The sequence below is a fragment of the Callospermophilus lateralis genome, chromosome 9, assembly GCF_048772815.1.
Source record: "Callospermophilus lateralis isolate mCalLat2 chromosome 9, mCalLat2.hap1, whole genome shotgun sequence".
Classification (NCBI taxonomy): domain Eukaryota; kingdom Metazoa; phylum Chordata; class Mammalia; order Rodentia; family Sciuridae; genus Callospermophilus; species Callospermophilus lateralis.
This window is the reverse complement of record NC_135313.1, coordinates 4,544,546-4,571,384: the sequence shown is the minus strand read 5'-3', so window position 1 is coordinate 4,571,384 and position 26,839 is coordinate 4,544,546. Positions and strand designations below refer to the sequence as shown.

Here is a 26,839-nt window from a genome sequence, read left to right as displayed (position 1 = left end):
AGCAGCACATTTTCTAATGAGCGCCCTTTGAGGTGCCGGCGCTGCCTAATGTCACCGGGGGCCCCTCTCCCTGTCTTCTCGCTCAGTTCTGGCAGCAGCCTCTCCTGGGATCTCGAGCCCATCCCGTGCCTGGCTTTCTCATGTCCTGTGCCGTCACCCCTTTTAACATTGTTTTAGAACACGGGCCGCAGCATCCCACATGCCTTTGAAACTGGGTTTCATCACCATCGCGGCTGCACTGGACACCACCGGGTCTCTCCATTTCATATATCATTTCAGATTTGAAAAGCACATGAAAATGTTTCTCCATTTTCAATATTGCGTGAGTAATGTTCCCATTGAAAAGTAATGGAGTGAAGTTGTCACTTGTCAGCACAGTTATTAAGGAGGACGAGTCTCAGATCTTTCTCTCATAATAAAATAAATCTGTCAGAAAATCACGGCGCTCGCCCTTTCTCGCGCCATCGGTGGATGGGGACTCGGACGGGGACACTCTTGTGGTCTTGGCCAAGTTAAGGTGCCCCTCAGGTTGTGGCTCCCTGGTCACATGTGGCCCCCTCCCCACTGGCCACCAGCCCCCGGGTAGCTCTGCAGTGTCCACGCTCCCTTCGAGATAATTGGCTCCGGAACGAGGCAGACCCACAGAGCTGCTCGCTCTTCCCGAATACCAGCGTTTTATCGGGAGGAGGTTTCTGGGATCTCCCCCTTATTATTTTCAGTGGTATGGTACACTAGTTTCACTTTGAAATCACTGTTTTCTACCCACGCAGAAGCAAGAGAAGGCAACACCGCCCACACCTTGGCGCCGATCAAGGGTGCACATTTAAATTGCTCAGCTGACTAGTTAATAGAATTTTTTAGATCATTCAGACGTTAATTAAATATATACATTTATGCAGACTGTTTTCCGACTAAGCAGCAAGGAGCCCCTTTTCTCCTTGGCTGTGTTAACTGCAGCTCTGGAATGTGTTTTCTTCTTGGGCGTTACTTTCCTAGATGGTCCATTGGTTTCTAGTAATTGAATTTTGAACTCTTTGCAAAATTATCTTTTAATTCTTTTTTAATGAAAAAGTCAGGGGGAAAGTTTAGGAAATTCTCTGGAATGATGAGTCAGTGCAGATGAAGTGCTTGCGGTTCTGTTTCTGGGATGTGTGTGTGCACACACATGTGCCAGATGTGGCCTCCAGGTCCCTGTTGTCAGAAGCGTTCGGGCAGGGGAAGAGCGGGCGTGTGAGCCGCGGCCCTCACCCAAATGCCAACTTTCCTTTGCCTTGCAGTCTCGGAAAGGGAGCGACCCAGACAAAGAGAAGAAAGGCTTGGAGAGCCGCGCGGACAGCATCGGGAGCGGCCGAGCCATCCCAATTAAACAGGTACGCAGTGTCCCCCTCCCTGCCCGTCGCCGGAGACACACCTCGGGTCGGCCGAGAGGACGCTGGCTCGGGTGCCAGGGTTTGTTTGATGTGCGGTGTTGATGAATGTAGAAGTCACTCACTTGACATCAATTAGAAGAGGTTCCTGGGAGTATTAAAATGGGATCATTAGAATGAGAAGAGGGAAATGTGACAACAGATCTAATGAAGTGCCGCGTGCCCACTACATATGGAGGGCCCGTCCAGGCAGGGCTGGCTTCACAGGCTGCCTTTGTAGCGTGCCTTTGATTGGGCTGCTGGCCGCCAGGCGACACGGGTAAATCAGATCGCTGTACAAGAGCCCCTTGTGATCACAGGAATAGCCCGACGTGGCCCTAATTTGCTCTCGCAGACGGACATCTGAACGCTGTTTCAGGCTGGCCTGTGACAACGAGGCAATTAGTTGTGATAATCCTCGCTGGCGCGTCAGCTGTGCACGCTTGTTTGTAATTTGCTAATGAAGGAATTGTAACTTTGATTAGGTTCAGTTTCATTTAGACCTTATTATATAAAGGAACATTTACAGCTGTAATGTGGGGCCTTAATTAAACTTCCTCATTACACAACAGGACTTGAATTCAAGCATTTGTTTTGGCCTGTGCTGCTCGCCTGAAATAGGTTTCCATCAGCCCAGAAACCAGTGCTAAATCACTTTGTGGCAAGTAAAAAGCACTGGAATTCACGTGTGACGTGTTTTGCCATTTTATTTCCAGGGAGAATGAGAACAGAGTTCAGCCCCACACAGAGGCTTCTGGGAGTGCCGTCTTTGAGTTTGTTAAAGGAAGCCAACTGATGTAGTGTGCTGTGCTCAAGGAGAAAAAGAAATCTGTGGGCAGGATGATAGTTCTGCCTCCAATGGACACTGCTTGTCCGCTCTGGCCCTCTGGTTGATATCGCCTCTGCCCTCTCCTCATCTGTAGGGACTTGCATTTATTTCTCCTTTAGGAATGCACCTGGGCACTGGCCACTCTTAAAGAGGGACAGAGTCTTTCCTAAAATACAACTGGACCATTTTGGCCATGATAGGTTCCACTCATTTGGAACAAACCGGGTACAGCTTTGGTGGGGGCTGGGCAGTCCAGAGTGATGACATGGGAGAGGAAGGGGTAAGCAGGGCCACAGCCCCGGGGGTGAGACCAGAGGCCGGGAGTCCACAGGGCCTCCTGAGAAGCCCACGACTGGTGCAAAGCCCCTCAGCAGCTGCAGAACTGAGTGGGCCTGTGCCCCCATCTTTCTCCCTGCACCAGGCTCTGCCCATGAGTTGCCAGGTGGGGAGAAGGACAGTCTGGATGTGGTGACCAAGGCCATTGTGCCTGTGTACAGGACACACGTTCACATACCAGGTGACCAGTGTGGGTCAGCTCAGGGACCTCCACACCTGGCTAGGACCCTTCAGCTCCCTTATTTATGACCTGACTCTACATGGTGGGATCAGGCTGGTCTGTAACATTTATGCTACAGGAGTTTCAGAGTCGTGAAGGTCACTGTTTTCTTCTCACCTCTACACCTGGCACTAGGATGTGGACTGTGGGGAAGAGTGAAAGTCTCCACGGTTCCTGCTTCATTGCACTGTTGATCTGGGTGGGCAGGAGCCCCTCTGCCAGTCGGCCAGGCCCCAGGTGAGCTTGGGCCTTCACTTAGTCTTGACCCTGCTCCTCTGTGGAGGGGCTCCCCACAGATGGGACTCCCCTCTGTGTGCAGGTTGGTACCGACCACCAAGTGTACCAGTCGAATCTAGCCCGGGGCAGCCTTTTGATGGTGAATGTTCACGATCATCTCGATCATGTGAGATCTGGTGACAGCCTGGCCTCCTGGAGACTGCTGGACTCTGGGAGTTCTCCTTGTCCCTCCTCAGTGCCCCGACGTGTAGACACAGACGAGCTCCTTCTGGGTTTCCAGGTGCCCCAGACTTCAGACTCCTCCTCTGTAAATCGGGGCACCGGAGGCTGTCTGAATCCTCCGATGCCACAGAGGATGACCCCGCTCCCGCAGCGCCAGAGTTTGAAGTCCGTGTCCAGAGCGCCCCGTCAGAGGCCCCCTGTGCACGCCGCGGGCTGTAGATGGTCCTGTGGGCTTCTCTCACCGGCCGGCATGCACAGATCACTTGAGAGCCTCCGAGTTGCTCAGTCCCAGTGTGATGAATTCAACAACGTGGAGATGAGAGGACGGGGCGCTACCTGCCCAGCCTAGATGAGAACTCAGCAGCTGTTTGTTGAGCAGATGAGCAGTTGAACAGTGCCTGTCAGTGAAGCGCTTTCCTACAGCCTCCAGGTTGACTCACACTGGGGCTGGAGGCTGGCGATGCTGTGTGCTGGGTGGGACCCTGGAGGCAAGTGCTCTGACCAGGCAGTGGGAAGCATGGGACCCGCCTTCCACAGGACCCTCTGCCCAGTACCTGTGCCCTCCCCACTGCCCCAGTGATGAGGAGCCTGCAAAGAGCTCTGGAAGCAGAGTTTTGGGTTAGAAATCAAAGATGTGAGCCCTGACCTCAGACAGGAGCTTCAAGGGCTTGCCTACAGCAGCCCACCTCACCCTGCGCTCAGGTGGGAATGGCCGTCCCCCTCAGTCCTCTCTGCGTCTGTCACCTTTGTGTTCCTGCCCTTCTCACCATCAGCAGGACGCCTTGTCCTCTCCCTGCTCACCAGCTCTCTTGCCTGATGGCAGAGGGGTTGCTCTCGGGGCTCAGCAGGCCAGGTGTCGTGGTCATGCCTGGGCTTGGCCTGGACCCTGTTCTGAGCCATGCCTCCCCTCCCCACAGATGGACCACGTCTGTACAGGTTGCACGTACGCGGTGGGTGATTTTAACCCCATTTCACTGAAACTCTAGACTCCTTCGTCGTGAGAGCCCAGGCTCCTCCCCAGTATGGGAGCTGGCCGGTCCAGGGTCAGGACTTCCGCTGTCCCTGCCCCAGCTCCAGGTTTATCTTCAGGAACACGGCCGGCCGGCTTTCTGGGGCTTACCTCCGTTTCTCCTGGACCAGAGCCCATCTCTCATTCTTCTGTCCTTTCTGGGGCCTTGGAGGGGACTGGTTCAGAGAGTTCTGTGTCTTTACTTCCTAACAAGATAAGGTCTATTCGCATAAAAATTAAAAAGCAAAGCAAGAAAAATAAAAGCCAGAGCCCGGCTCAGCGGCGAGTGGGCTTGTCACGTATTAATTTTTCATTGCTGTGGAGAGTTGTACATACATAATCACTTGATTGCAGTGGGAGTTGGGGAGCTCCTACGGTGTCATTTGCATAAATCTTGTTAAGTCAATGGCAGTTAATGAAGTACAAATGAGCCTGGAGAAGGTGACATGCAGACCGTGGGTGGCAGATGGGAGGTCTGTTTGGGGACGGCAGCTGTGTGCTCGCCTTTCTTTCTTTCTCTTTAGCATTTTTTAATCTCTATATTTGAGTACAGACACACAGCCGTGGGCCTTGGCCTCTTCCCCTTCTGCATGCTGCTGGCCAGAGCCCCGGGCCTCTCCCGCCGCTGGTGTGCATGCTGCGAACAGAGGCCACGGGCCCACCTTGTGCTCGGTAGCGCGCAGAACAGATCTGAATGTCTAAAACTAATCAGTTTATCTTGTCATGCTTAGGCAGTTGAAAGTGTGTTTGGGTTGGTGGGGACAAACAAAAAAACCCTTCTCACTAAGTCTTTGGAGGCAGGGTTTTGTCTCAGGAGGGCTCAACAAGCACTGTCTTTGCTCCGTGTGTTCCATTTCCATCTGGGCCCTCTGACTGGCCACAGGGATTGGCAGTGCGAGGGGTTTAGTGAGCACTGAGGTGCGGATCTCACCAGATAAGTAGGCTGAGCCGAGGCCCTTGGTCAGCACGGGGCCCCAGCCTGTCTCGCTTTGGTTAGCGTCCTGGCTGTGGGAGGTCTCCAGGCTTAGGTGCTCAGAGATTCTGGGCCAAATAGTACCACTTTTGGAAGTCTCCTGCTGGTTTGCGCCTTTGCTTGCTATTTTGAGAGGAATCCAGGTCCATCACACTGAGGAAATGCAGGCAGAGAGGTGTGTGAGCCCCAAGGGCCCTGCTGGAATGTGCTGCTGTACCTGAGCTACAAGAGCCGCCTGCTCCGCGGATCCCACCAGGTGGTCCAGCCAAGGTGGTTTCCCAGCTATAGGTGGTCACTGTGTCCTGCTGGAGACCTTGGATCAGACTTGCTTGCTTTTGCAATGCTAAGGGGTAAACCAAAGGAGCAAGGTGTCTTCCTGAAGCTTCTTTAAAGTCTCAATTTTGACCTTGCACCTGATGTCAGGCCACCTTTAGAGAGGAGAGTCAGGGGTAGGAGCACAGTTTCTCACAGTGATAAGGCCGCGGGGAAGCCCTGCCCAGTGGCAGCGGGAGGGCCGCCTGGCTGGGGCGCTCTCCACACCTGGCGCCAGGCCGTGAACGTCTCCCAGCCCTGCATGGTTTTGATTATTGACTGTCAGAGAAAGGAGCCTCGGGAGTTCTTCCCTTGGGCAGCTGACCTGTGTTGTCTGGTACCTGGGCCAGCACTAGGGCTGTGTTGTGTGGCGTGGGGAGATAAAGACAACCCAGTGACGCCACGAGGACATTCCTGAAAGTCCAGCATTGGGCAGCGCATGGGCCTGTGTGCTGCTCACCGAGGAAACAAAACCCCAAGACAGAACGGGAAGAGGAGCAGGCCAGGCAGCTCTCCTCCAGGAGCACGCAGAGGGTGAACTTGGTAGGGCCACCTCCCTGCAGCCTCTGCAGGGCGTGACGATGCTGGCTGGTGTTGATGGAGCAGGACATAACGGGGACAAGGTGAGCAAGAGTGCCACGTGCCCCACTCAGGAAATGGGTTCTGCCCAGACGTCGGCGTCCCCACCAGCTCCCTAGGAACAGGTGATTCGCTGACCCAGCCCCGGTGCCCTGAAAGCTCACTTACCTCACTTGGGTGAATGACTTCCCAAGAGCCTCGCTTTCAGCCTGGGTCACAACAGTCTTGGCCCAATGAAGATCATGAAATTGATGTGTCACATGGGCATGTCACAAGATTTTACTCCCACTTCTCAAATATCTCAATGCCACTGGCCAGACAGTCCCAGGTATCTGGATGCTCCCCTAGGAATCCACAGTCATCTGTCTTGGAATGAACAGGGCACACCCTCCGCTGGTCCCCGGCTGTTTGGGCAGTGCAGGTGGGTGGCAACATGGTTTACGCAGAATGCTTAATGAGACCACTTTTACCAAAGTGAGGAATCCATCATTTAAACATAAACCTTCAAAGCAATTTGAAAACTGTGCTTCCCTTGGCCACCAGGGCTCCATGAGGGCAATACACTGAGCTGCTTTGCCCACCGTCGACTGCGGTGCAAAAAGGATGTTCTCCCAGAGTTAATGTTAGAGCCTGTGTACTTGGGGTGTTCAGGACCTAAGAGCTGGGTAATGTCTAGGGGTTCATTGCAGCAAAATAGTGTTCTTTTCCTTGAAAGTTCAGCGGGGATGGTGAAACTGGACTCCTTATGAGCTCAGAAATAGGCAAGAAAGGAAAAACTCGCCCAGAAGCAGGAGAGTTTCGACAAATAGCTAATGTTGACCCCTGGCGCCACAACTGAATTTTCATAGTGATACATTAATAAGGTGTGCGTTCTGGAATGCTCTCTTCAGACTCGGTCAGTCTGTAAGGCGCCTGTGCTCATCCTTGTGTTGATGTGGGTTCTCTTCTGGGCCCTAGAGGACAGTAGATGTCTGTGGCCTGGCTGGCTCAGGCGTGCCGGGAAGACCCAGCCTGAGGGCTCTCACCCCGGGGGCTGATGCCCAGGGGAGCTGTGTCTGCAGAATCCAGGGACCAGCCGCCCCCGTGGAGGGAGGGCAGAGAAGCCGAGGTGGGCAATCCTGCTGGCCCTGGAAGTGAGGGGGGCAGGGGCGGGGGGACTGGAAGGCCAGCTGTCGGGTTGCCCAGGGCACTGGCGGATTTCCCTGCCTTGGTGGTGAGTGTCCTGCGGTTTCCCACAGAGTAGTCAGGGGGATGTGGGACTGGTGACCGCCCAGAACCCACTCCAGCTCCTGCAGGGAGGGTGCCCGAGCCAGGTCCCGAGGATGGGCCAGCATGCCCTTGTTTCTCAGAGTGGCCTGGCCCCCGTGATGCGCCCTTGCTGTGTCATCACGGCACATAACGGGGATAATTACCTGGCAGCGCATTACCAGCACCAGAGCTTGTTGACCCACATGAGTGCCCGACTGGCCCGGGCTCTGCCCTGTCTACGCCTGTGAAGCGCCACAGTGCTCATGTCGTGGATGCGGAAAGTGAGGCTCGGCAATGCTGTCGCTTGCAGAGGTTGCCTGGGCTGCTGTCCTAAAGTTCCACTGACTGGGTGACTCCAGCACAAAGTTCCCTCTGCAGTCCTGGAGGCTGGCAGACCAGGGTCCAGGCACGGGCAGGGCTAGTTCCCAGGGAGCCCTCTCTCCCTGGCTTGGCGTAGCCTCCTTCCTGCGTGTGCACTCTGGCATCTCATCCTCTTCTCACAGGGACATCCGGCCCGTTAGGTTAGGGCCCCACCCTTAGGACCTCTTGAACTTACAAGCCTCCCCGAACCCTGCCTCCAGCTGCCGTCACGTTGGGGGCAAGGGCTGCCACGTGTGGACACTGTTCAGCACAACCCAGCTAACAGCAGAGCTGGGGCAGGAGCTCCCGTGTGTGACTGGGGGCCATCTGTAACCTGTTCTGTCTTAGACCGAGGCCACTCCACTTCCGTTGAGCGCGTCTGAGAGGGCAAAGGACCCACTGCAGGCAGTGGTGTGCGCTGCCTAGGAAGCAGTTAGGACTCTTCAGACTCTTGTGACAAGAGCGTTTCCATTGAAATCCTCCTAGCGTGTGCCAAACTGCAGTCACGAGCCGCATGACATCATGGCGGGCAGCAGTGGTCTGCACATACGGTGGTGATTCCAGAAGATTCTATTGCTCAGGGACACGGTTCCCACCCTAGTGTAAGTGCCAAACTGCAGTCACATGCCACGTGACATCATGGCGGGCAGCAGTGGTCCACATGAACGGTGGCGATTCCAGAAGTTCCCACCCTAGTGTCAGTACACTCAGTGAAGTTCCCACAACAAAAGTCACCTAGTGCTGTGTTTCTCAGGACATGTCCCTGTCATGAAGCAGCACATGATGTGTCTTAAGACCATTGACAGGCTCAATCCTGCGAGGCAACACATCCTACTGTGCGCAACGTGTTCTGTCTCATTTCTAGCATTTTATTCCTATTTAACAGAGTCTTCTGTTAGCCTAGATCTGAAAAGAAAAGCAAGACCCCTTTCCCACGGGGACTGCTCCTCAGGACTGAGGGCAGCGGTCAGGTCTGTAGCTGGGAATGTCCAGGAAAATACATGGTAATGAGTGGGCGCCCACAGTTCTTGTGTTTGTCTTAAATATAGCTTCCCTCCTGGCCTTCCAGAACAGTCTGTGCAGCAAGTGCCTATGGTGATGGCTCTGGCGCAGTGTTCTTAACCTATCAAGATGATGCCCAAGTACCTACCTCCTTACAGAGGGAGCCCACGCATGACGGGCTGAGAGTCCAGGTGTGCCTTCACTTCTGGATGTTCTGCCAGTGCTGTAAGTTGTTTTGGAGTACAGAGGCAGAGCAGGCTTCTCTAGCTTTTGCTCCTGGTGAGTGGATCTGGACACCCATTGAACACCAGTCCTGTAGGAAAAATCACACTGGCTTTTGAAACTTACGTCCGTTTGGAAATCACCACGGTGGGACCCCGGGGGCACCTGGTGTGGCTCCCCCACAGCATCTCGCCGTGCTGTGTTCTGAGACTGTGCCCTGACCCAGGTCCCGGCCTGCTGTGCCCCACTCTCAAGGTTCTGTTTGTTGTGTTTTTGCAGCACTGGGGATTGAACCCAGGAAACTCTCCTACTGAGCCCCACCCCATCCCTTTTCTTTTTTATATTCGGGATCCTCCTGCCTCAGCCTCCGAGTCACTGGGATTACAGGTGTGCACCACCATGCCTGGCTCACACACCCTCTTGACTGGTTTTTCTGTGGCTGACTCCACAGCCTTTTGCTCCAGAAGTTCCACAGGAGGGGACAGGGGGCATAACGTGGCACGGGCCCAAGTTGCACGGGCCGTCTGGTATGGACCAAATGAGGTTTGGGGGCTTCAGTGAAGTGTCAGTGTCCGCGGGCCCCAAGGTTGACCAGGCAGTCGGGGTTGGGTTTCGAGAGATGGCACTTCCACGTTCCCAGGTATGCCGAAGCTGCTGGGCTGGGGCCGCACTTTGGGTAACCTAGCAGGGCTTCAGCCCTTTCCTCCTTGCACATGGGGGCTCCTAACCTTGGAACTACTTCTGGCGCCTCTGATCAGTGCTTGTCAGGCTCTGCCTGTCCTTGAGGCCCACGCGGAACACTTGGGCTCCAGAAAGACGCGGGCAGTGGTGTCTTCTCTGCTCCCTCCTCTGAGGCCTTGTGGAGCCTGGAGTCTTCCACTTCCTGTTGCTTAGAAACCTCTTCCAGGTGCTTCCCCCAGGCAGGCTCAGGAGGGGTGGGAGGGAGGGAGGCTGTGGCGGTGAGGGTGGCTCTGAAGGACAGTTAGAATAGGTTCACAGTGTGAAATCATTCTCCTTCCCCCAAATGAATGCTGTGTTCCTAAAAAAGAATGTTATACTAGAGAAGTTTCACTTTTTCTTAAGTTATACTTTAAGGAAAAAAATATAATTTAAAATTCATTAAGTTTGACTCTATCATCTGTTTAAGATACTATACATTTCACACAAGTGTATTCACTTTTTTTTTAGTCTTTGAAATGACTCACAATGGTCTCAGAAAGCCAGTTTCTTCTAAAACTACTCTACTTCTCATTGTTCCTGTGCAAGACATCCCATCTAAATAAATGTCTTTATGTTCATCTCATCTAAATAAATGTCTTTATGTTCTAATTTTACTCAGATTTTTTTTAACCATCAAATGCACCAATTTTAGAAATGCCAGACTGTTTTCATAATTGCCAAAGTCGTACCCCACGACTCCATGAAACCCAGCCTTTGTGCTGGTAACACATGATAAAAACAAGAGTGTTCATTGTCCGGAGGTCATTCTGTAGAGGAAGTGCTTCTGTTATCTTGGAAACACATGAGACTTGTTTGTACAAATAGGTGGATACCACCCGAGCTGCACAGGTACTGCTTGAGACGTGCTGTAGAGAGTGGTGGCATCTCCCCTTGGGCTCATATATAGTGGAACGGAAATTAAACAGTGAGAAATCACTCTGTACTAGGGTTTATCATTAACCAAATGATAAATTCCAACTCTTTAAAAAAAAATTAGGAGAAGCAGAACATTAAAAGTGTCCACCATGAGGACTGAAAACTGGCCTTGCCTTCTATCTAGGAGGGTAACCTAGCAGTGTGTTTTTGAAAAGGAGATGAAAATGTGCTTCACTTTGTCCAGTCATCTCTTGTAGAATCTATACCAAGAAAATAATTCACTAGGATTAAAAAACCTTAACTGTTAAAAAGAAAAAAAAAGTTCATAACAGAGTTGTTTATAAATGTCAGTGACAGGAGGTAGGGAACCTCGGGGCAGGGACTGGGGGGGGGGGTGGGGGGGTGGGGGGGTGGAGTTGGTGATGGCCAGGTAGACAGCACTGGGACGCACTGCTGCCAAGGAGCGAAGGTGAAGACAGACTGTGGGTGAGTAGCACGTGAAGGAACGTGGAGTGCACTCGGCTTCCGGCTGGATGTACAGGAGCAAGAGCAGGTCGGGGGCGGATGGGGACCCTGGGAAGTGTCAGCTATTGGTATTGAAATAAGTTTAGACCCAAAGAAGTTGCAAACACAGTACAGAGTCCCTGTATACCTTTTACCCAACTGCCTCCAAAGTGAACATATTTACACAACCCTCATACGGTGATCAAAAATCAGGAAATTGACCAAGTGCAGTGGGCAGCCTGTCACCCCACAGCTCAGGAGGCTGAGGCGGGAAGATGGCAACTTAGCAAGATCCTGTCTCACAGTGAAATAGGACTGGGAATGTAACCCAGTGCAGAGGCCCAGGGTTTGAGGGAGAAGGGCTCAGGCGGCCAGGACAAGAGGCCGTGAGGTCGCGCAGGGCCAGAACGAAGGAGCGCAGAGGTGGTCTTCTGATGAAGTCGACTTCCAGCTGGACGCAGTGCTCGTGGACACAAGGGGGCCCTATCGACAGACCCTTCTGTACTCACACTCCTGAGCAGGGACCCAATAGAAAACCTAGAATAGACGCATGGGCAGAGGAGCCACCCATCAATAATGCTGAGGAGCTTGTGACAGGGGCGGAGACGAGGAAGGAGGAAATCCCACAGACCACAGAAAGGACAGGCCAAACCCCACTGGACTCTCAGCTCTGGGGCCCTTCTCTCCGCAGCAGTCTGTCTCCGTCACCTTTGCAGCAACCCTGCTGCTTGCTTGCTGCTATGTCCTGTTCTTCTTTGCTGAACGGACACACGTTCAATACCTGGTATCAAAAAAGAAAAGAAAACAAGGGATGTCCGCATTCACCGAGTGCTGGTGACAGATTCCGTCTGTCTGGCCTTCCTCCTTTTCGCTGAGACCCCATTCTGTTTAATTGCTGTGTGCTCTGGCCACCTGCACTCTGACAGTCCCTCAGGCTCCCTTACTTGCCGTGTCCTTGACACTGTGTCCGGAATGTGGCTCCGTGGCTTGGGGGCTGCCTTGGCCTGGATGGTGGGGGTTTCTGCAGGAGCGAGGAGCGCCCTGCCCTTTGCAGTGGCCTGGCAGGTGGGGGTGCGCTCCCCAGCCCAGCCTGTTCCCGTGACCTCCCACTTTGGGCATTGGGATAAGGCGAGGTCTGCAGGATTCCTCCCTGGAAAGGGGCGTTTTTTTCCCTTCGAGGAGGATCACTGGGTAAGATTCGAACACGTGCTGGTGCTCTGTAAGTCAGTTTTCATGCTATAAATTGTATTCAGTGAAAGATTTTTTTTTTTTTTAATGATCATAAAACGCCCCGGCTGTCCTGTGTGTGCACACGTGTTTGCTTTGGTGGCAGAGAGCTTCTCTCCTTCCCGTCACAGGGAACCTCAGGGTGGTTGGGGCACGTGAACTAGTGTAGGTATTGATGGGGTTGGAAAAGCCCTCTCCCATGGTCATGCACACAACCCAAGTGTGTCCGTGGCCTGATTGCCTGGTATTCTGTGCCCTGCCTGTCTCTGATCTGACCACTCACCAGAGGACCTTAGTCGAGCTCTGGTTGGGCCTTCCTGCAGTGGACAGAGGCTGGGCCTGAAAGGAGGCCCTTGGGAGGCCCAGATGAGGAGCAACTAGGAGTGTTGGGGAGTGAGTGGCCTCCCAGGTCCACTTGAAGGTCGGGGGACCAGAGGGCCTTGGCAGGAGAGCACATGGTGGTTTCCTTCTATTGAATGTGTCACGGTGTCTGTCAGGCAGCAGATCTGCCTTCACGCTGCTGTAGCTCAGGGTCACACTGCACCAAGGTCAAGCAGGTGTCCTAAGGTGCCCCGGCCAGCCTGTTCCGCCCCATCATTGGTGCATTAGAATTGAACATTCTCAGGATTTTGCAGATTTTTCTTAAGTAGTTTGTCTCAGAGAATAAAGAATATATATATGTATACACACATTTATGTACACACATCCGTGTGACACGTTAACTTCCCTAACACATGCTATGATCACAGCACATACCTTACCACATAGATGAGCCCACTTCTGGCCAAATAACTAAATGTCTGCTCTTCCTGCATTGGAGTTGCCGTGTCTCACCACACAAGCAGCCATTTTTAAAGCTAGAAGGGTCCTCACTTTGCATGTAGGGAAACGGAGTCCCGGGAAGGACAGATGACTGCCCCAGCTCCTCACGAGGTGGTGGATCGGAGCCCACCCTAGCAGAGGCATATTCCTGGTCCCTGCCCCCACAAGCACAGACACCACAGTTGTCATTCTTTGTGCGCTGTTTAAAAAAAAATCCCAGTATCGGTGTTTCAAACTAGATATTCTGGTTGTATTGCATCTGGCAGGTTTTTTCTAAGTTGAAGCCCCTTGAGCGTCTGAGGAAAGGAATAAATAAAAAGTGCTGGATTTTTAAACACTCTTTGTGGTCCTTACAGGGGAGCGGAGCCACTCTGTGTGTGCACACATCTCCAGTGGGCTCACAGGTCCCCGGCAGTGAGCCAGGGACGGCATGATTCACATCATATGGGTGAGGAAGCTGAGGCTCGCCTCACACGACAGTGTAAAGCCAGAAAAATCCAAACCCAGGTCTGCTCTTTCCCAAACTCATGGTCTTCTCATTGAGCGGCCCTGTCTACCACTGAGCCACCGTGCAGCGAATCAGTGACATGAGAAATTCAACGTCAGCCAGGCCTGGGACAGCTGCAGGGACATTTTCTACATAGCACCCGGGTGGAGGGGTCTTCGGTAGGTGGCCTCCGTGTTCTGAGTCCAGCTAGACCTACAAAACCTCATCCCCACTGCAGAAGTCCTCCCAGCGTATCCAGGGGCAGTTATTTGTCATTGGAGTAGCTGGAATTCACGGTGGTTTTAATTAGTTGATTACTGGTTCTTTAAAATGTACTGTACTCACTGTGGGTCTTGCAAATTGGTAACTGGTAGCTACTAGTATAATTAAATATTTCAGAAGCACTTGGCTACAGTAGCATTGAACTGTGAAGAAATAATGTTGTATAGCCAATCAAAAAGAGATACTTGTAAACTCATTTACAGCGTCAGTGTGTGTTAGGACCATCACAGAGATGCTTATTGCAGGAGAAATTAAAGATACAATTTTGTGCTAAGAGGCAATATAGAAATTAGTTCCTGAATTACTTGTTAATTGATTTGGCAATTCCCTCGGGTCTGCGTGCTCCTTTTCCACCCGTGTTGTGGTTGCGTTCAGTTAACAGTGACTATTCCCAGAACAATAAAAATATTTTTCACACTTAGATTAGATATGCCCTTACTTCAGACTGCCCACGTTCGTATTTGCAGCCCCCCAAATCCCTGCCTTAAGTGCCGCTGTGTTCCTCCGGGCGTGTTGTCGCCTTACGCGCTCCCATCAAGGGAGGGGGCACGGCGGGGTCCAGGCATCTCTGCAGAAGGAAAACAGGTCTTCACGCCTCATGTTTACAGTACTCTCCTGGACTCCACCTCCCCCCCCCCCCCCCCCCCCGTGGAAAGCCTCTTTTTTATCACCTAAGAGGAGATTCCATTGACTTTATTTATGGAAGACTTTTCTTATTGCTTGCAATTCAGCAAGAACAACTATACATAAGACCATTGGTAGGGCAGTGCAGACGGCTGCTGGAAATGATACCTGAGGAAAATGGGACCTGTTTTCCCCCCTTGAGACGGAGAGTGGATAAAAGATGTGCAAGGTGCTGCTCTCCAGGAATTAATGCTGTCCTTGTGGGGATGGGGGCTGGCTGGAGTTCATACACCCTGGTGAGGGGGCAGAGTGGTCATGGTTTCAGCCTTCTGAAGACAGAACCCTGCCCTAGGACAGCTGCTAACCTGATGAACTTGACTTCGTTTTGCTGTACCTGTGGCCCAAAAGGCAACATAGAAGACTGTGGAAAATATCATTCGCTGATTCTAGGCCAGTCTGTTAATTGTTTTCTGTGCTCTCCCCAACATCACTTACATATAAATATCATTATGCCTTTGCCTAATTAATTAGGCAGTTGGCATGCTCTTCCCCCAGTGTTTACTTTTTAAAATATATGACAGAAAATATGTGCATTTAGCACTTTCTTTTAAAAAGTTTAAAGCTGTGGCAAGAATTAATGCTTTATAATTTTTACACAATTATTCTCGTACTTACCAAGTAGATATGTTTGCGGTATAAATGTTCACAACACTGGACTATTTTGGTAATTGCCAGATTTTTACTTCATTATCCAATCTGTATCAGACACAGCCTTTGTGATTGTAACGCTTGATAAAAACAAGAGTGTGTCGTTGTCACAAAGTTATTTTGTAGGAATGGTCTGTGTTGCATTAAACATACACACATACACATAAATATACGTACACAAATATATACACACAGATATAAATATATCGTTATATTGGTCTGTATATACAGTAAAATGAATCTTTTTTTTATTGATTGTTCAAAACATTACAAAGCTCTTGACATATCATATTTCGTACATTAGATTCACGTGGGTTATGAACTCCCATTTTTACCCCAAATACAGATTGCAGAATCACATCAGTTACACATCCACAATTTTACAAAATGCCCTATTAGTAACTGTTGTATTCTGCTACCTTTCCTATCCTCTACTATCCCCCCTCCCCTCCCCTCCCATCTTCTCTCTCTACCCCATCTACTGTAATTCATTTCTCTCCTTGTTTATTTTCCCATTTCCCTCACAACCTCTTATATGTAATTTTGTATAGCAATGAGGGTCTCCCTCCATTTCCATGCAGTTTCCCTTTTCTCTCCCTTTCCCTCCCACCTCATGTCTCTGTTTAATGTTAATCTTTTCTTCCTGCTCTTCCTCCCTGCTCTGTTCTTAGTTGCTCTCATTATATCAAAGAAGACATTTGGTATTTGTTTTTTAGGGATTGGCTAGCTTCACTAAGCATAATCTGCTCTAGTGCCATCCATTTCCCTGCAAATTCCATGATTTTGTCATTTTTTAGTGCTGTGTAATACTCCATGGTGTATAAATGCCACTTTTTTTTTTATCCATTCATCTATTGAAGGGCATCGGGGTTGGTTCCACAGTCTAGCAATTGTGAATTGTGCTGCTATGAACATCGATGTGGCAGTATCCCTGTAGTACGCTCTTTTAAGGTCTTCAGGGAATAGTCCGAGAAGGGCAATAGCTGGGTCAAATGGTGGTTCCATTCCCAGCTTTCCCAGGAATCTCCATACTGCTTTCCAAATTGGCCGCACCAATTTGCAGTTCCACCAGCAATGTACAAGAGTACCCTTTTCCCCACATCCTCGCCAGCACTTGTTGTTGTTTGACTTCAGAATGGCTGCCAATCTTACTGGAGTGAGATGGTATCTTAGGGTGGTTTTGATTTGCATTTCTCTGACTGCTAGAGATGGTGAGCATTTTTTCATGTACTTGTTGATTGATTGTATGTCTTCCTCTGAGAAGTGTCTGTTCTGGTCTTTGACCCATTTGTTGATTGGGTTATTTGTTATATTATTGTCTAATTTTTTGAGTTCTTTGTATACTCTGGATATTAGGGCTCTATCTGAAGTGTGAGGAGTAAAAATTTGTTCCCATGATGTAGGCTCCCTATTTACCTCTCTTATTGTTTCTCTTACTCAGAAAAAACTTATTGAAGGCATTCCCTCTAAAATCTGGAACAAGACAGGGATGCCCTCTATCACCACTTCTATTCAATATAGTTCTCGAAACACTGGCCAGAGCAATTAGACAAAAGAAATTAAAGACATAAAAATAGGAAAAGAAGAACTTAAATTATCACTATTTGCGGATGACATGATTCTATACCTAAAAGACCCAAAAGGGTCTACAAAAAAACTACTAGAACTAATAAATGAATTCAGCAAAGTGGCAGGATATAAAATCAACACGCATAAATCAAAGGCATTCCTGTATATCAGCGACAAAACTTCTGAAACGGAAATGAGGAAAAACACTCCATTCACAATATCCTCAAAAAAAAAAATAAAATACTTGGGAATCAACCTAACAAAAGACGTGAAAGACTTATACAATGAAAACTACAGAACCCTAAAGAGAGAAGTAGAAGAAGATCTTAGAAGATGGAAAAATATACCCTGTTCATGGATAGGCAGAACTAACATCATCAAAATGGCGATATTACCAAAAGTTCTCTATAGGTTTAATGCAATGCCAATCAAAATCCCAACGGCATTTCTTGTAGAAATAGATAAAGCAATCATGAAATTCATATGGAAAAATAAAAGACCCGAATAGCAAAAGCAATTCTAAGCAGGAAGTGTGAATCAGGCAGTATAGCGATACCAGACCTCAAACTATACTACAGAGCAATAGTAACAAAAACAGCATGGTACTGGTACCAAAACAGGCGGGTGGACCAATGGTACAGAATAGAGGACACAGAGACTAATCCACAAAGTCACAACTATCTTATATTTGATAAAGGGGCTAAAAGCATGCAATGGAGGAAGGATAGCATCTTCAACAAATGGTGTTGGGAAAACTGGAAATCCATATGCAACAAAATGAAACTGAATCCCCTCCTCTCGCCATGCACAAAAGTTAACTCAAAGTGGATCAAGGAGCTTGATATCAAATCAGAGACTCTGCATCTGATAGAAGAAAAAGTTGGCTCCGATCTACATATTGTGGGGTCGGGCTCCAAATTTCTTAATAGGACACCCATAGCACAAGAGTTAATAACAAGAATCAACAAATGGGACTTACTCAAACTGAAATGAATCTTAACTCTGAAAGTCACCTTGGCCGTAGCTGATCGCAGGGGCAGAAGCAGCCACTTTGCTCTGCCATCCTGCACCAGGCCCTGAGTGAGATTCCCGCTGCGGGCAGGCTGTGCTAGGAGGAGTGGCAGCCTGGGACCTGCTCCAGAGAGCTCAGCTGCCTGAGGGCTTGCTGACATTGTCCTCACAAGGCCCCTGTTGTGCAGCCTCCACCATCCAAGGGTGCCACCCAGTGGCAGGGGTGTGATGACCTGTCTCCCTCCAGTGCCACCAACCCGGTCCACTTTGAGTTTCCACGTGACATGGGCAGTGGCTCCCCGTTGGAGAATTCAGCAGCGCATCCCATCCCGGCTGCTTCAGGAACAAGGGGAGCTGCAGAGCCCTGGGCTGCTGGGGCCTGCACATCTCCTCAAACTGCAAAGAAGAAACACGTTTGCTTTCAAGATTGAAGGACACAGCCGTGGATGCTGGCGTTTACCCGTGGACCTGACCTTTACCTTGTGCTCCATGAACGCGTCCTTCGTTTGAATATTATTCCTGGCATGCGTCGTCAATTACTGGCCGTCTTTCTCCAGGTGTTCAGGTGACTTTGGTTCTCCTCCAAGGCCCACCTCAGGTGCCTGTGCTGTGGTTTGGGGGCTTTGACCTGAGAGTTTAAACCAGAGGACACTTGGGCCACCCACAACTGAGGGCTTTGGAGCAGATGCAGGGCTGCCTGATATTCTCCTGATATTTCTGCACTTTAATGACTGTTTCTACTAATACTTGGACTAATGATTTTTAATGGTTCACATTTAGTAGGTGACATTTTGATACATTAATGAGCTTATCAATGACTTCTGAAAGTTCTTTCCTGTGCCTGGATACTTTGCTGCTGGGCCCCCTGAAGGAGCTGGGGAGGGTGTGGCTGTGCTGCTCCCTCTGTGCCCCCTCAGCACAGTGAGTCACGGTGTCACCGGGAGAGCAGCATCCATCTCGTCACACCAGAGGGGCTGGATCCCACGTGGAAGGTTCATCCTGGGTTCCCTTCAGAATGGTTCACCTCTGCAGAAAGTTCTGTCGAGATGCTAGAGAAGCGGACGCCTTGCAGACAGAGGGTGCTTTCGGGGCGGACGGACCCGACTGGACACTGAGGGCCAGTGGACAGTGCTGGGACACGTAGGAGAGGGAAGGTTGCTGGCTAAACAGGCTGGCACTGTGCGGCAAGCAGGTTGGCAGCTTTTCTGCTGGCAGCAAGAGGCTCCCGGGGACCGAGGCCTGCCCAGGCCACCGTGGGTCCTGAGACGGGCACATGATACACATTGCATCTTCTGGAATTTTGACAGGCACCCCAAAGCAACATTAGCTTGCAGAGTGACCCTGAATCGTGTTCTGCTCAGTGTTTTCTGGTTGTCGTGGGGGTTCTGGGAAACAGCAGCCATTCTCAGGCATGGGAACTGATGGAAGAAGAAGTACTTTGAAAACAGTAAAGCACTCATCCAGACTGTGCCACTGTGCCAGGCCCAGCTGCCCCGGTGTGTCAGCCCCTGGAATGGATGTGTCATGAGATCAGGGGCTTATTGTTATTAATCCTTTTGGCCAGTAATGTGTCCCACACCCCTGGAACAGTTTCCAGTAAATACTTAACAAATGAAGACTCAGTTCTCACAGTGTCTTTTGAGCGATAATGGTAAACTCCCCACTTGACAGATGAGCGGATGCTCAGAGAAGTTTCGCCGTTGGCTCATTGTCACACAGCCTGGAATGGTAATGCTGATGCGCTATCCAGGAGGCTGCCCAAGAGTTGCGAGAGGGCTGAGAAGGTCAAGAGAGGAATCACTGTTGATATACTGATGGACCTTCGAAGTTGAAAGCTGAAGGACAGTCCAGGGTAGAGTTGGCACACATTGTCCTAAGAACAGCAGATCAGGGAGAAAATTCTGGAAGCCTCTGCACACCTGGGTGGCACGTTACTCAGGTGTCATTGGTGTTCCTATTCCACACAAAGATAGCGGGTGTCTTGCAGGACTCATGGGCCCTTACTGTGTCAATACAGGGGCCCTCCCAGAGAGGATAGAGCCTGTGTCCTGTCTTTCAGACAATCTCTTGGACACTGTTTTTCCAAAGTTCTGATGCTCCGTTTGGGAGACAGGTGTTACCTTGAGCTGTGGTTTTGTGGCCTGGCAGAAGGGCTGATGGGGGACCAGTGTCTGTTGTGTTCCTGTGCTTCCCACTCATGTGCTGGGGACAGGGGTGTGGGGAGGGGGTGCCACGGCTTTCTCTGTCACCAGAGTCCACAGGTGGGAAGCAGAGCCTGGGGCTTTTCTGCGGGACTTGGAAGACCTTGACCTTTTGTCTGCTCTGTGAGGGGCGGCACTGGCTGTTGCCACCTTGATTTCCAAAGCCAGAGGGGCTTCAGAATAGAGATCCTGTGACATATTAACCGAATTTCAAGTGATGGGGCCCGAGACCTTGTGAGAAGGAAACAGGGCCACATTGGACATCCGTGGTGATGGTGGCCAAAGGCCCACTTGGTTGCTGGTGGGGGTGGGGGTTCATAGCATCGGGGGTGAGGCCAGGTTGGTGGTTTCCCTACAGCTCTGGGAGAACAGTCGCTGACTTTGTTATGTTTGTGAGGACCTTTGTTTCAATGATGGTAGATACTCTGTAGTTCCTCTGGCGACATGGATCAGCGTCTCTTTCTCTGTGGGGAATTCTCTGTGCTGATGATGGTGTGGTCTGTCCGTGTGATGGAGGGGTAGGTGGTCACTCGGGGCAGTGTGGTGGTTAGAGCAGGTAGACAGGCTCGCTGGCCCTGAGGACTTGGCCGTGCAGTGGGTGTCTACAGGAGGGCTGGGGAGAGCCGGAGACGCGCCCTTCAGTGGAGAGGTGGCCTCCCTGCAGGGATCAGAGAGCGGCCTGAAGCTCTTGCTGTGGCCATTCTTGGGTGGGGGAGGAGGAGCTCCAGGAAATGAGCAGTTTAGGGGGACGTGCATCTGGACTGAACCACAGGAAGGAAGGTGTGGGCCCGGGGTTAGGACAGCAGGGCGAAGGATTGCTTGCTGCACACCGTCGTCTTATCGTGGGTCTGGGCAAGGCAGTACAGACCCCTCTTGACTTAGAGTGCTGTGTGACCCCAGAAACCCATCATCTGGGCTAAGAGCCCCCAGCCTGGGCTACATCCTGGCTCAGCCCCGGGCCCACGGTGGAGCCTGAGTCCCTGCCCTTGTGATGTTGGTCTGCCTGGGAGCTGGGTATGGCCGCTGCCCAGCATCCCAGGGAGGATGGGACCTCTCGCTCTAGCCAGGCAGAGGTTCAAATTCAGAACTCAAAGTAAGGCTTCCACTGACCCTGGATTGCTTTTACACCATCCAAAGGAGCCAGCGTGGGTTGGGTGAACGGGGCAGCAGCTGTGGAGGCGCACAGAGGGCTGGGCCAGGAGGACCTGGGCTCTGCGGGCTGTCTTGGGGACAGCAGATGAACTGGACTGGAGCCACCATGTGGGCGCCGTGGTGGGTGGGTAGGCCTGTAGGGTCAATCAGTTGTTTAAGGGCCAGCTAGTTGCTGGCCAGGCTGCCTTTTTCTCTGCACGCCAGTCATCTCCATAAAGGGAGCCCGCTGCCAGGTGCCAGCCAGCATTGCCCTTGGTCCCTCAGAGCCAGCCCCCAGAGTTTCTGAGTGCAAATGCTAAGTGTTCAGTTCCATTCTTTCAGAACTATTACTTCACTCAACATTGATGGCTCAGAATCCCACTGATAAAGTACGTCCTTTCCTCAGGTGGAAACTGTTGTGTGTGGAGAGTGCTTTGTGGGAGACCTTGGGGCTCTAGTGCTCAGAACCCGTCTCTGGAGGGAAGTGATGTCCAAAGGCTGGAGCAGAGCATCTCATGTTTCCAGGAGGGTCCAGGCGGGTTGCTGACCCCAGTCACCTGTCAGCACAGCGTTTCAGGTGCCCCCAGTTGTATCTTTCAACTGGTCGGCATGGAGCAGGTTCCTAGGGAAGGTGAGCATCAGATGCAGAGGTCCCCCTGAAGTTCCAGACAGCACCCACTGTCATCATCCCAAACCCACAGGTTACCTGGCAGTTCACGTTGGGCCACACGTTCTGTTTGGACAAATGTGAGGTGACTGCATCCACTGCTGCAACTGTGTGGCACAGTTGAAGTCATGCAGGTAGGAGCCCCGTCAGCCTGGTGGTTTCTATTCATTAGCATGACCTTAAGGTCCTTATAGGTCCTTGCCCTGGTTACATAGTTCCTTTCTTTTCCTTTTTGCTCTGAATGATGCTCTCGTGCAGGATGCTCCACAGGGTTCATCCACTCTCCCGTGGAAGAACGTTTTGGGTTCCTCTAGATTTTGACAGTTGTGATTAAAATTGCTATGAATATTTGTGTGTAGGTCTTTATGCATACCTAAACTTGTAACTCGATCCTGTAAATACCTAGGGACACTGTTACTAGATTGCATGGTAAGAATAATTTTAGTTTTGTGAGAAATTGCCAACTGTGGTCCAGGGTGGCTGTGCCACTCTGCATTCCCACCGGTGGCCTGGGAGTTCCTGAGGCTCCATGTCCTTGCCAGCGTTTGATGATGTCAGGGTTCAACTGCAGCCATTCCATGGTGCACAGCAGAATTTCCCTGTTGTAATTTGCAGTCCCTGGGGCACACAGTGCTGAGCATCTCTCGAATGCCTCTTTGCCCTCTGTGTGTCTGCCTTGGTGCCGTTTCTGTTCAGATCTGCTCACTGTGTGATTCGGTTGTTCATTTGTCGTTGGTTTCAAGAGTGCTCTCTTCTGGGTGATGTCCTTCATCAGACGTGGCTTTCGAGCATCTTCGCTCCTACTCCATGGCCTCTGATCTCGTGGTCACTCTTCACTTCTGGTGACTTTCCTCTGTCAGTGTCCACCATGTTTATTGATGTGATGTTTGGTTTTGATCTTGGATGAGTTTGACTTTGCCTGTGATGTTTCATTAGCGTTTTCTCTGCAGTTTAGATGGATTCATTTCAGCCATTTCTATACTATTGAAAAGCCTTTGGAGTGAATATGTCCCCAACACTTTTGAAGAACTTGTTGCTCAGGAGCTCAGTGCGGGTGACACATTTTGCGTAGGCATTCTAAACTTAATTCTGATTGAGAAGCTTTCGGGAGTGTGTGGCGTTCTCATGAACAGTCAACCTCTGGCCATAGTGGTCTACTGTAGGGCTCCGCAGGGTTCATCCGCGTCACACAGAGCTGGGAGGCCCAAGCAGGACAGCTTTATAAACTCAGAGTAGGTAACAAAATTAGAACACGCCCAGGGACAGCAGGAAAGCTGTAGGTCACCTCCGTCATTACCTCACGGTGCCCACTCCCCGTGTTCCAGAGCTAGTTCCCTGTCCCACTCCCTGAGGCCCTGATGTGCCCACCTGTGCTCCTGGGGGCCTCCGGCCATGCTGGTCTCCTCGGCACTTCCTGCCCTCCCCCAGTGGTCCCCTGTGCTCTGGTTTCCGTGAGGGAAGGAGTGTGGCTGCAGGAACATCAGTAGATATCTTCAAATGAGCTAGCAGAACAACAGCGGATCCTTAAACACTTGGAAAACGGCCACTTGGTGCAGGTACACCAGGTGCACACCTGTGTGCACTCGGGTCGCAGAAACTAGAGTTCTACAGAACAGTACCAGGGCCACTGCACTCAGGTCACCACCCCTCTCTTCTGCTTGTGGAAGGTGCTGGTCGCAGCCCACCGCAGTGAAGGTGCCCCTTGGCAGGACTCCCAGTTTTTGAAAGCCCTCTAGTAGGAACACTGGCTCTGCCTTTACACATTAGCTCTCAACCCAGGGGAGCCCTCCCAATAAGACGTGCTGGGGGGTGCAAGGAGCCATCTCCAAGGTAGGTCAGCCCTACGGTGGCTTCCTGTCCCCCAGGTTGGGACTGAGTCGGATCACCACGTTCACAAGTGCAGAGGTGTGCGGGTCGTGGGCCCGTGTCCTTCCATTTAGGAAGAAGTGTCAGTTCTTACTTCCTGGGGGCCGACGAGTGTCCTGGGGACAGCACGTCAGCACCGCAGTCTGCCTTGCAGGCAGCTTCCAGCCTCTCCCCTCCTGCCTCGCCCTGGGCTGCAGAGTGGGTAGCCTTGCTGAGCACACCCCGCTGCTGAGTGCCAGGAGGGCAGACGCCCTCGCTCTCTGCGGCCTAACCCATAATGACAACCCTTAGCTCACATATTCAGGCCTGCCTTGAGAAAATATTTTATCTGGAATGTCAATTTTTTTGGCACCTTTCACTGGAGCTCGCCTTCGTTTTCGCCAATTATTCATTTAGCAGATATTATGAAGGAGGTCCCTGCGAGAGGATGGGAAAATGCCATTTGAATAAAAGGTCACCTAAGAAGAGAGGGCCTGAAATCAGACAGGCAGTTAGAGAGGAGGCAGCCGCGAAGGGAGCCTCGCTTTCCAAGGAGCTGTGTAGGATCCCGAGGCTCCGCTGCAGGTGCCAAGGACACAGCAGCTTCTAGGCCCATCTGACCATACGGAGCAAGCACAGCAGCCCCGTTCTGGAAGGACTCGGAATCATTTACGTGATATCACAGGGCATTTGGTAGTGCCCGCTGGGTTCTCCTGCACCTAGCCTAGACTCCTCAATGGCTCCCACTGCCCACACGAAAGTATCCCTAGCCCTTGACAGCAATAGGAGGCTCCTCCACCCCGCCTGAGCTCCTCCTCTCTGGTCCCAGCCTCTCCATGACATTTCCCAGTTTCCAGAAACATGGTAAGTCTGATGACCTTCTGCCAAGAGCGCCCTTGGCTCCTAGGGCTCTCCTGCCTTCGCCCACCTCTCAGGATACTGCTCACGGAACCCCTCTGCTTGGAGACCCTCCGTGTGCACCCAGGCATCCAACGTCCTGGCCTCCTCTTTGCACAGTCATCTGAGCACTCGTCCGTTCTTTGCTAAGTCATGAACTTTTTCCAGGCAGAGGGGACCCACATCTGGCTCCCCCCAGGGACAGTGGCATTCTAGAGAACCCTGGATCCTTTGACAGCTAGCCCTATGCTGGGCCTGGCGAAAGGCGATCACATCTCCGTTGCAGAAAGCCTGCATTACGTTCTACATTGTTAATGTGGTTTGCTAATCAGTGTGTGTAGAAGATCAAGGTGGCAAGTAATGGCTTTGATGCGGCTTCTCAGTGGAACGACGGAGGCAGCTGAGAGCAGCCAGCCCGTGGCTAGAGAGGCTTGGGCTGTCACCGGGATTATTAATACGTTGTAAAGACATTTTGGGGATTCCGCCATATTTTGTATGGTTGCCAACAAAATGTTGACAGTTGTATTGTGGTTAATAAATTCATTTAGATTTATAAGCATTGTTTACAGAACCTGTTCTCCTGCTGAAGCTCCAGCAGCATCTGTTCCTTCTTACTAATTAACTGCTAATTACGAATGAGCTTTGTGTGTTTGTCAGTATAACTGGCTCATGCATTTTGTAAGGAACATTAACAAATTGATTTACATAGCGGCAAAGCAATCAAAAGAGTAAACTGAACAGCAAGCATCTAAAGCCCTTCAGCCGGGTTTTGAATGAAGCAAACTTTTGGTGCTATAAATACTGTCGTAAATTTCCGTTACCTTAACTTCGTGGTGAAGGTGCAGCGGCGAAGCAACGGGGGGGGGGGGGGGGGGGGGGGGTAATAGAGGGAGGAGGGCTCTGCACCGGGCCATCTGGGCACTGGTGACATGGCCACAGTACTCCGGGTTCTCAGTAGAGGAGACTCAGTCCCTGGGCGTGCACTGGGTTCCCCATGGACGTGCTGCTGTCTTTGGGGGAAGAGAAGTAAATATTTTTGAAAGAGATGGTTACAGTAGTGGCAGGGATTGCTCTGACTCTGAGACGCTGGACTGCATCTTAACGCTGGCGTTAACGGTCCCATCGGTGTGTGCAGGTGCTTGGCCAGAAATGTGAAATCTGGGCTCTGTCACAGTTGCTCCTCCTCTTGGGCTCTCAGATTCAAACTTCGCTGGTTTGCCTCATGCTCTGAAGTATGAGCTTTTAAAGTGAACCAGCCGGGCAACTCTAAAATTTGGGGGTTCGCTCTTCCTCCCTTCTCAAGACTTTACGGGGAGACTTGGAGGCAGCCCCTAGCTCCCTGTAATCCAGGCCCCTGTGCATCCTGCAGCAGCATCGAGCCCCCAGGGTGTTTTCTAAAGCTGCCCCCCAGCCAGAGTGAAGGGACAGATGAACGCTAGCTGGGACCGGAGAGCCGTGCTGCACACTAATGTTCCTGGTTCCTCTCAGGTCCCCAGAGTGCAGGTGAACAGCTGCAGGTCACCAGGTGGCCAGTAGCCCAGGGGCTGAGAATGGCACAGGCTCAGTATGATCACTGAGGTCGCATTAAGCAAAGCACTGCTGCGGTCACTGAGGTGCTTGACCCTGCCTCCAGGGGTCAAGGTAACAGCCTTGGCAAGATGACCAGCACCAGCATCCAGAGAGAGCTCCCAGGCGCAAAGCCTGAGCTCTGGAATAGGACCCTGTCTCCCAGCCGTGAGCCCTGGGAGGCTCCCAACCTCTGGACTTCAATTAATGCCTCTGTGGGATAAGGATGATCGTCCACCCAGCTCTCCAGGGTCAATAAAACCCTCTGTCTGGCAGGTGGCACATAATAACAGCTCAGTAAACAGCAGCTCCGGTCAGCCCCGTCCCTGTATTCACATGGAGGTCACTACCCGTAAACACTCTGCTTGACTTCACTGGATCACAGCGATTACATTTGGGAGGCACATGTCCTTTCTCGACCATACGTTTATTACTCTTAATTCCAGATAAATGCAAAAAATTAAGCACACATAAAAAAGGGAATACAGGCATAAATAAAATGTTCGCAGGGAATGTCAGTTGTTTTACAAGCTGTAATGTTTGTTTAACACATTTAATTGGCAGCTGAGCCATCTGAAGAACATAATTAATTGTACTATTGGTGGAAATCCGGCTGGCTTGGTGAATATTTTCATTCAAAAAATTTTGTCTAAAGCCAAGAAAGCATCACTTGCTCTCATACTTGGTGTAGTGGGAGAAAGAGTAGGAACCACGTTTTCTGATGCATTCATTCTTCCTGGAAAGATT

At 51.1% G+C, this 26,839-nt stretch overlaps 1 protein-coding gene across 7 annotated transcripts in view; it reads left to right on the top strand.

The window, feature by feature from the left end:
* Window positions 1–26,839, top strand: part of Agap1 (ArfGAP with GTPase domain, ankyrin repeat and PH domain 1) — a 492,018-nt gene that overhangs the window by 238,894 nt on the left and 226,285 nt on the right. For all 7 annotated transcript variants that reach the window (XM_076866821.2, XM_076866820.2, XM_076866822.2 and 4 more), the window contains one exon: window positions 1,278–1,370. In XM_076866821.2, coding sequence (XP_076722936.1) covers window positions 1,278–1,370 — 93 coding nt within the window. The remainder of the gene's footprint in view (window positions 1–1,277; window positions 1,371–26,839) is intronic.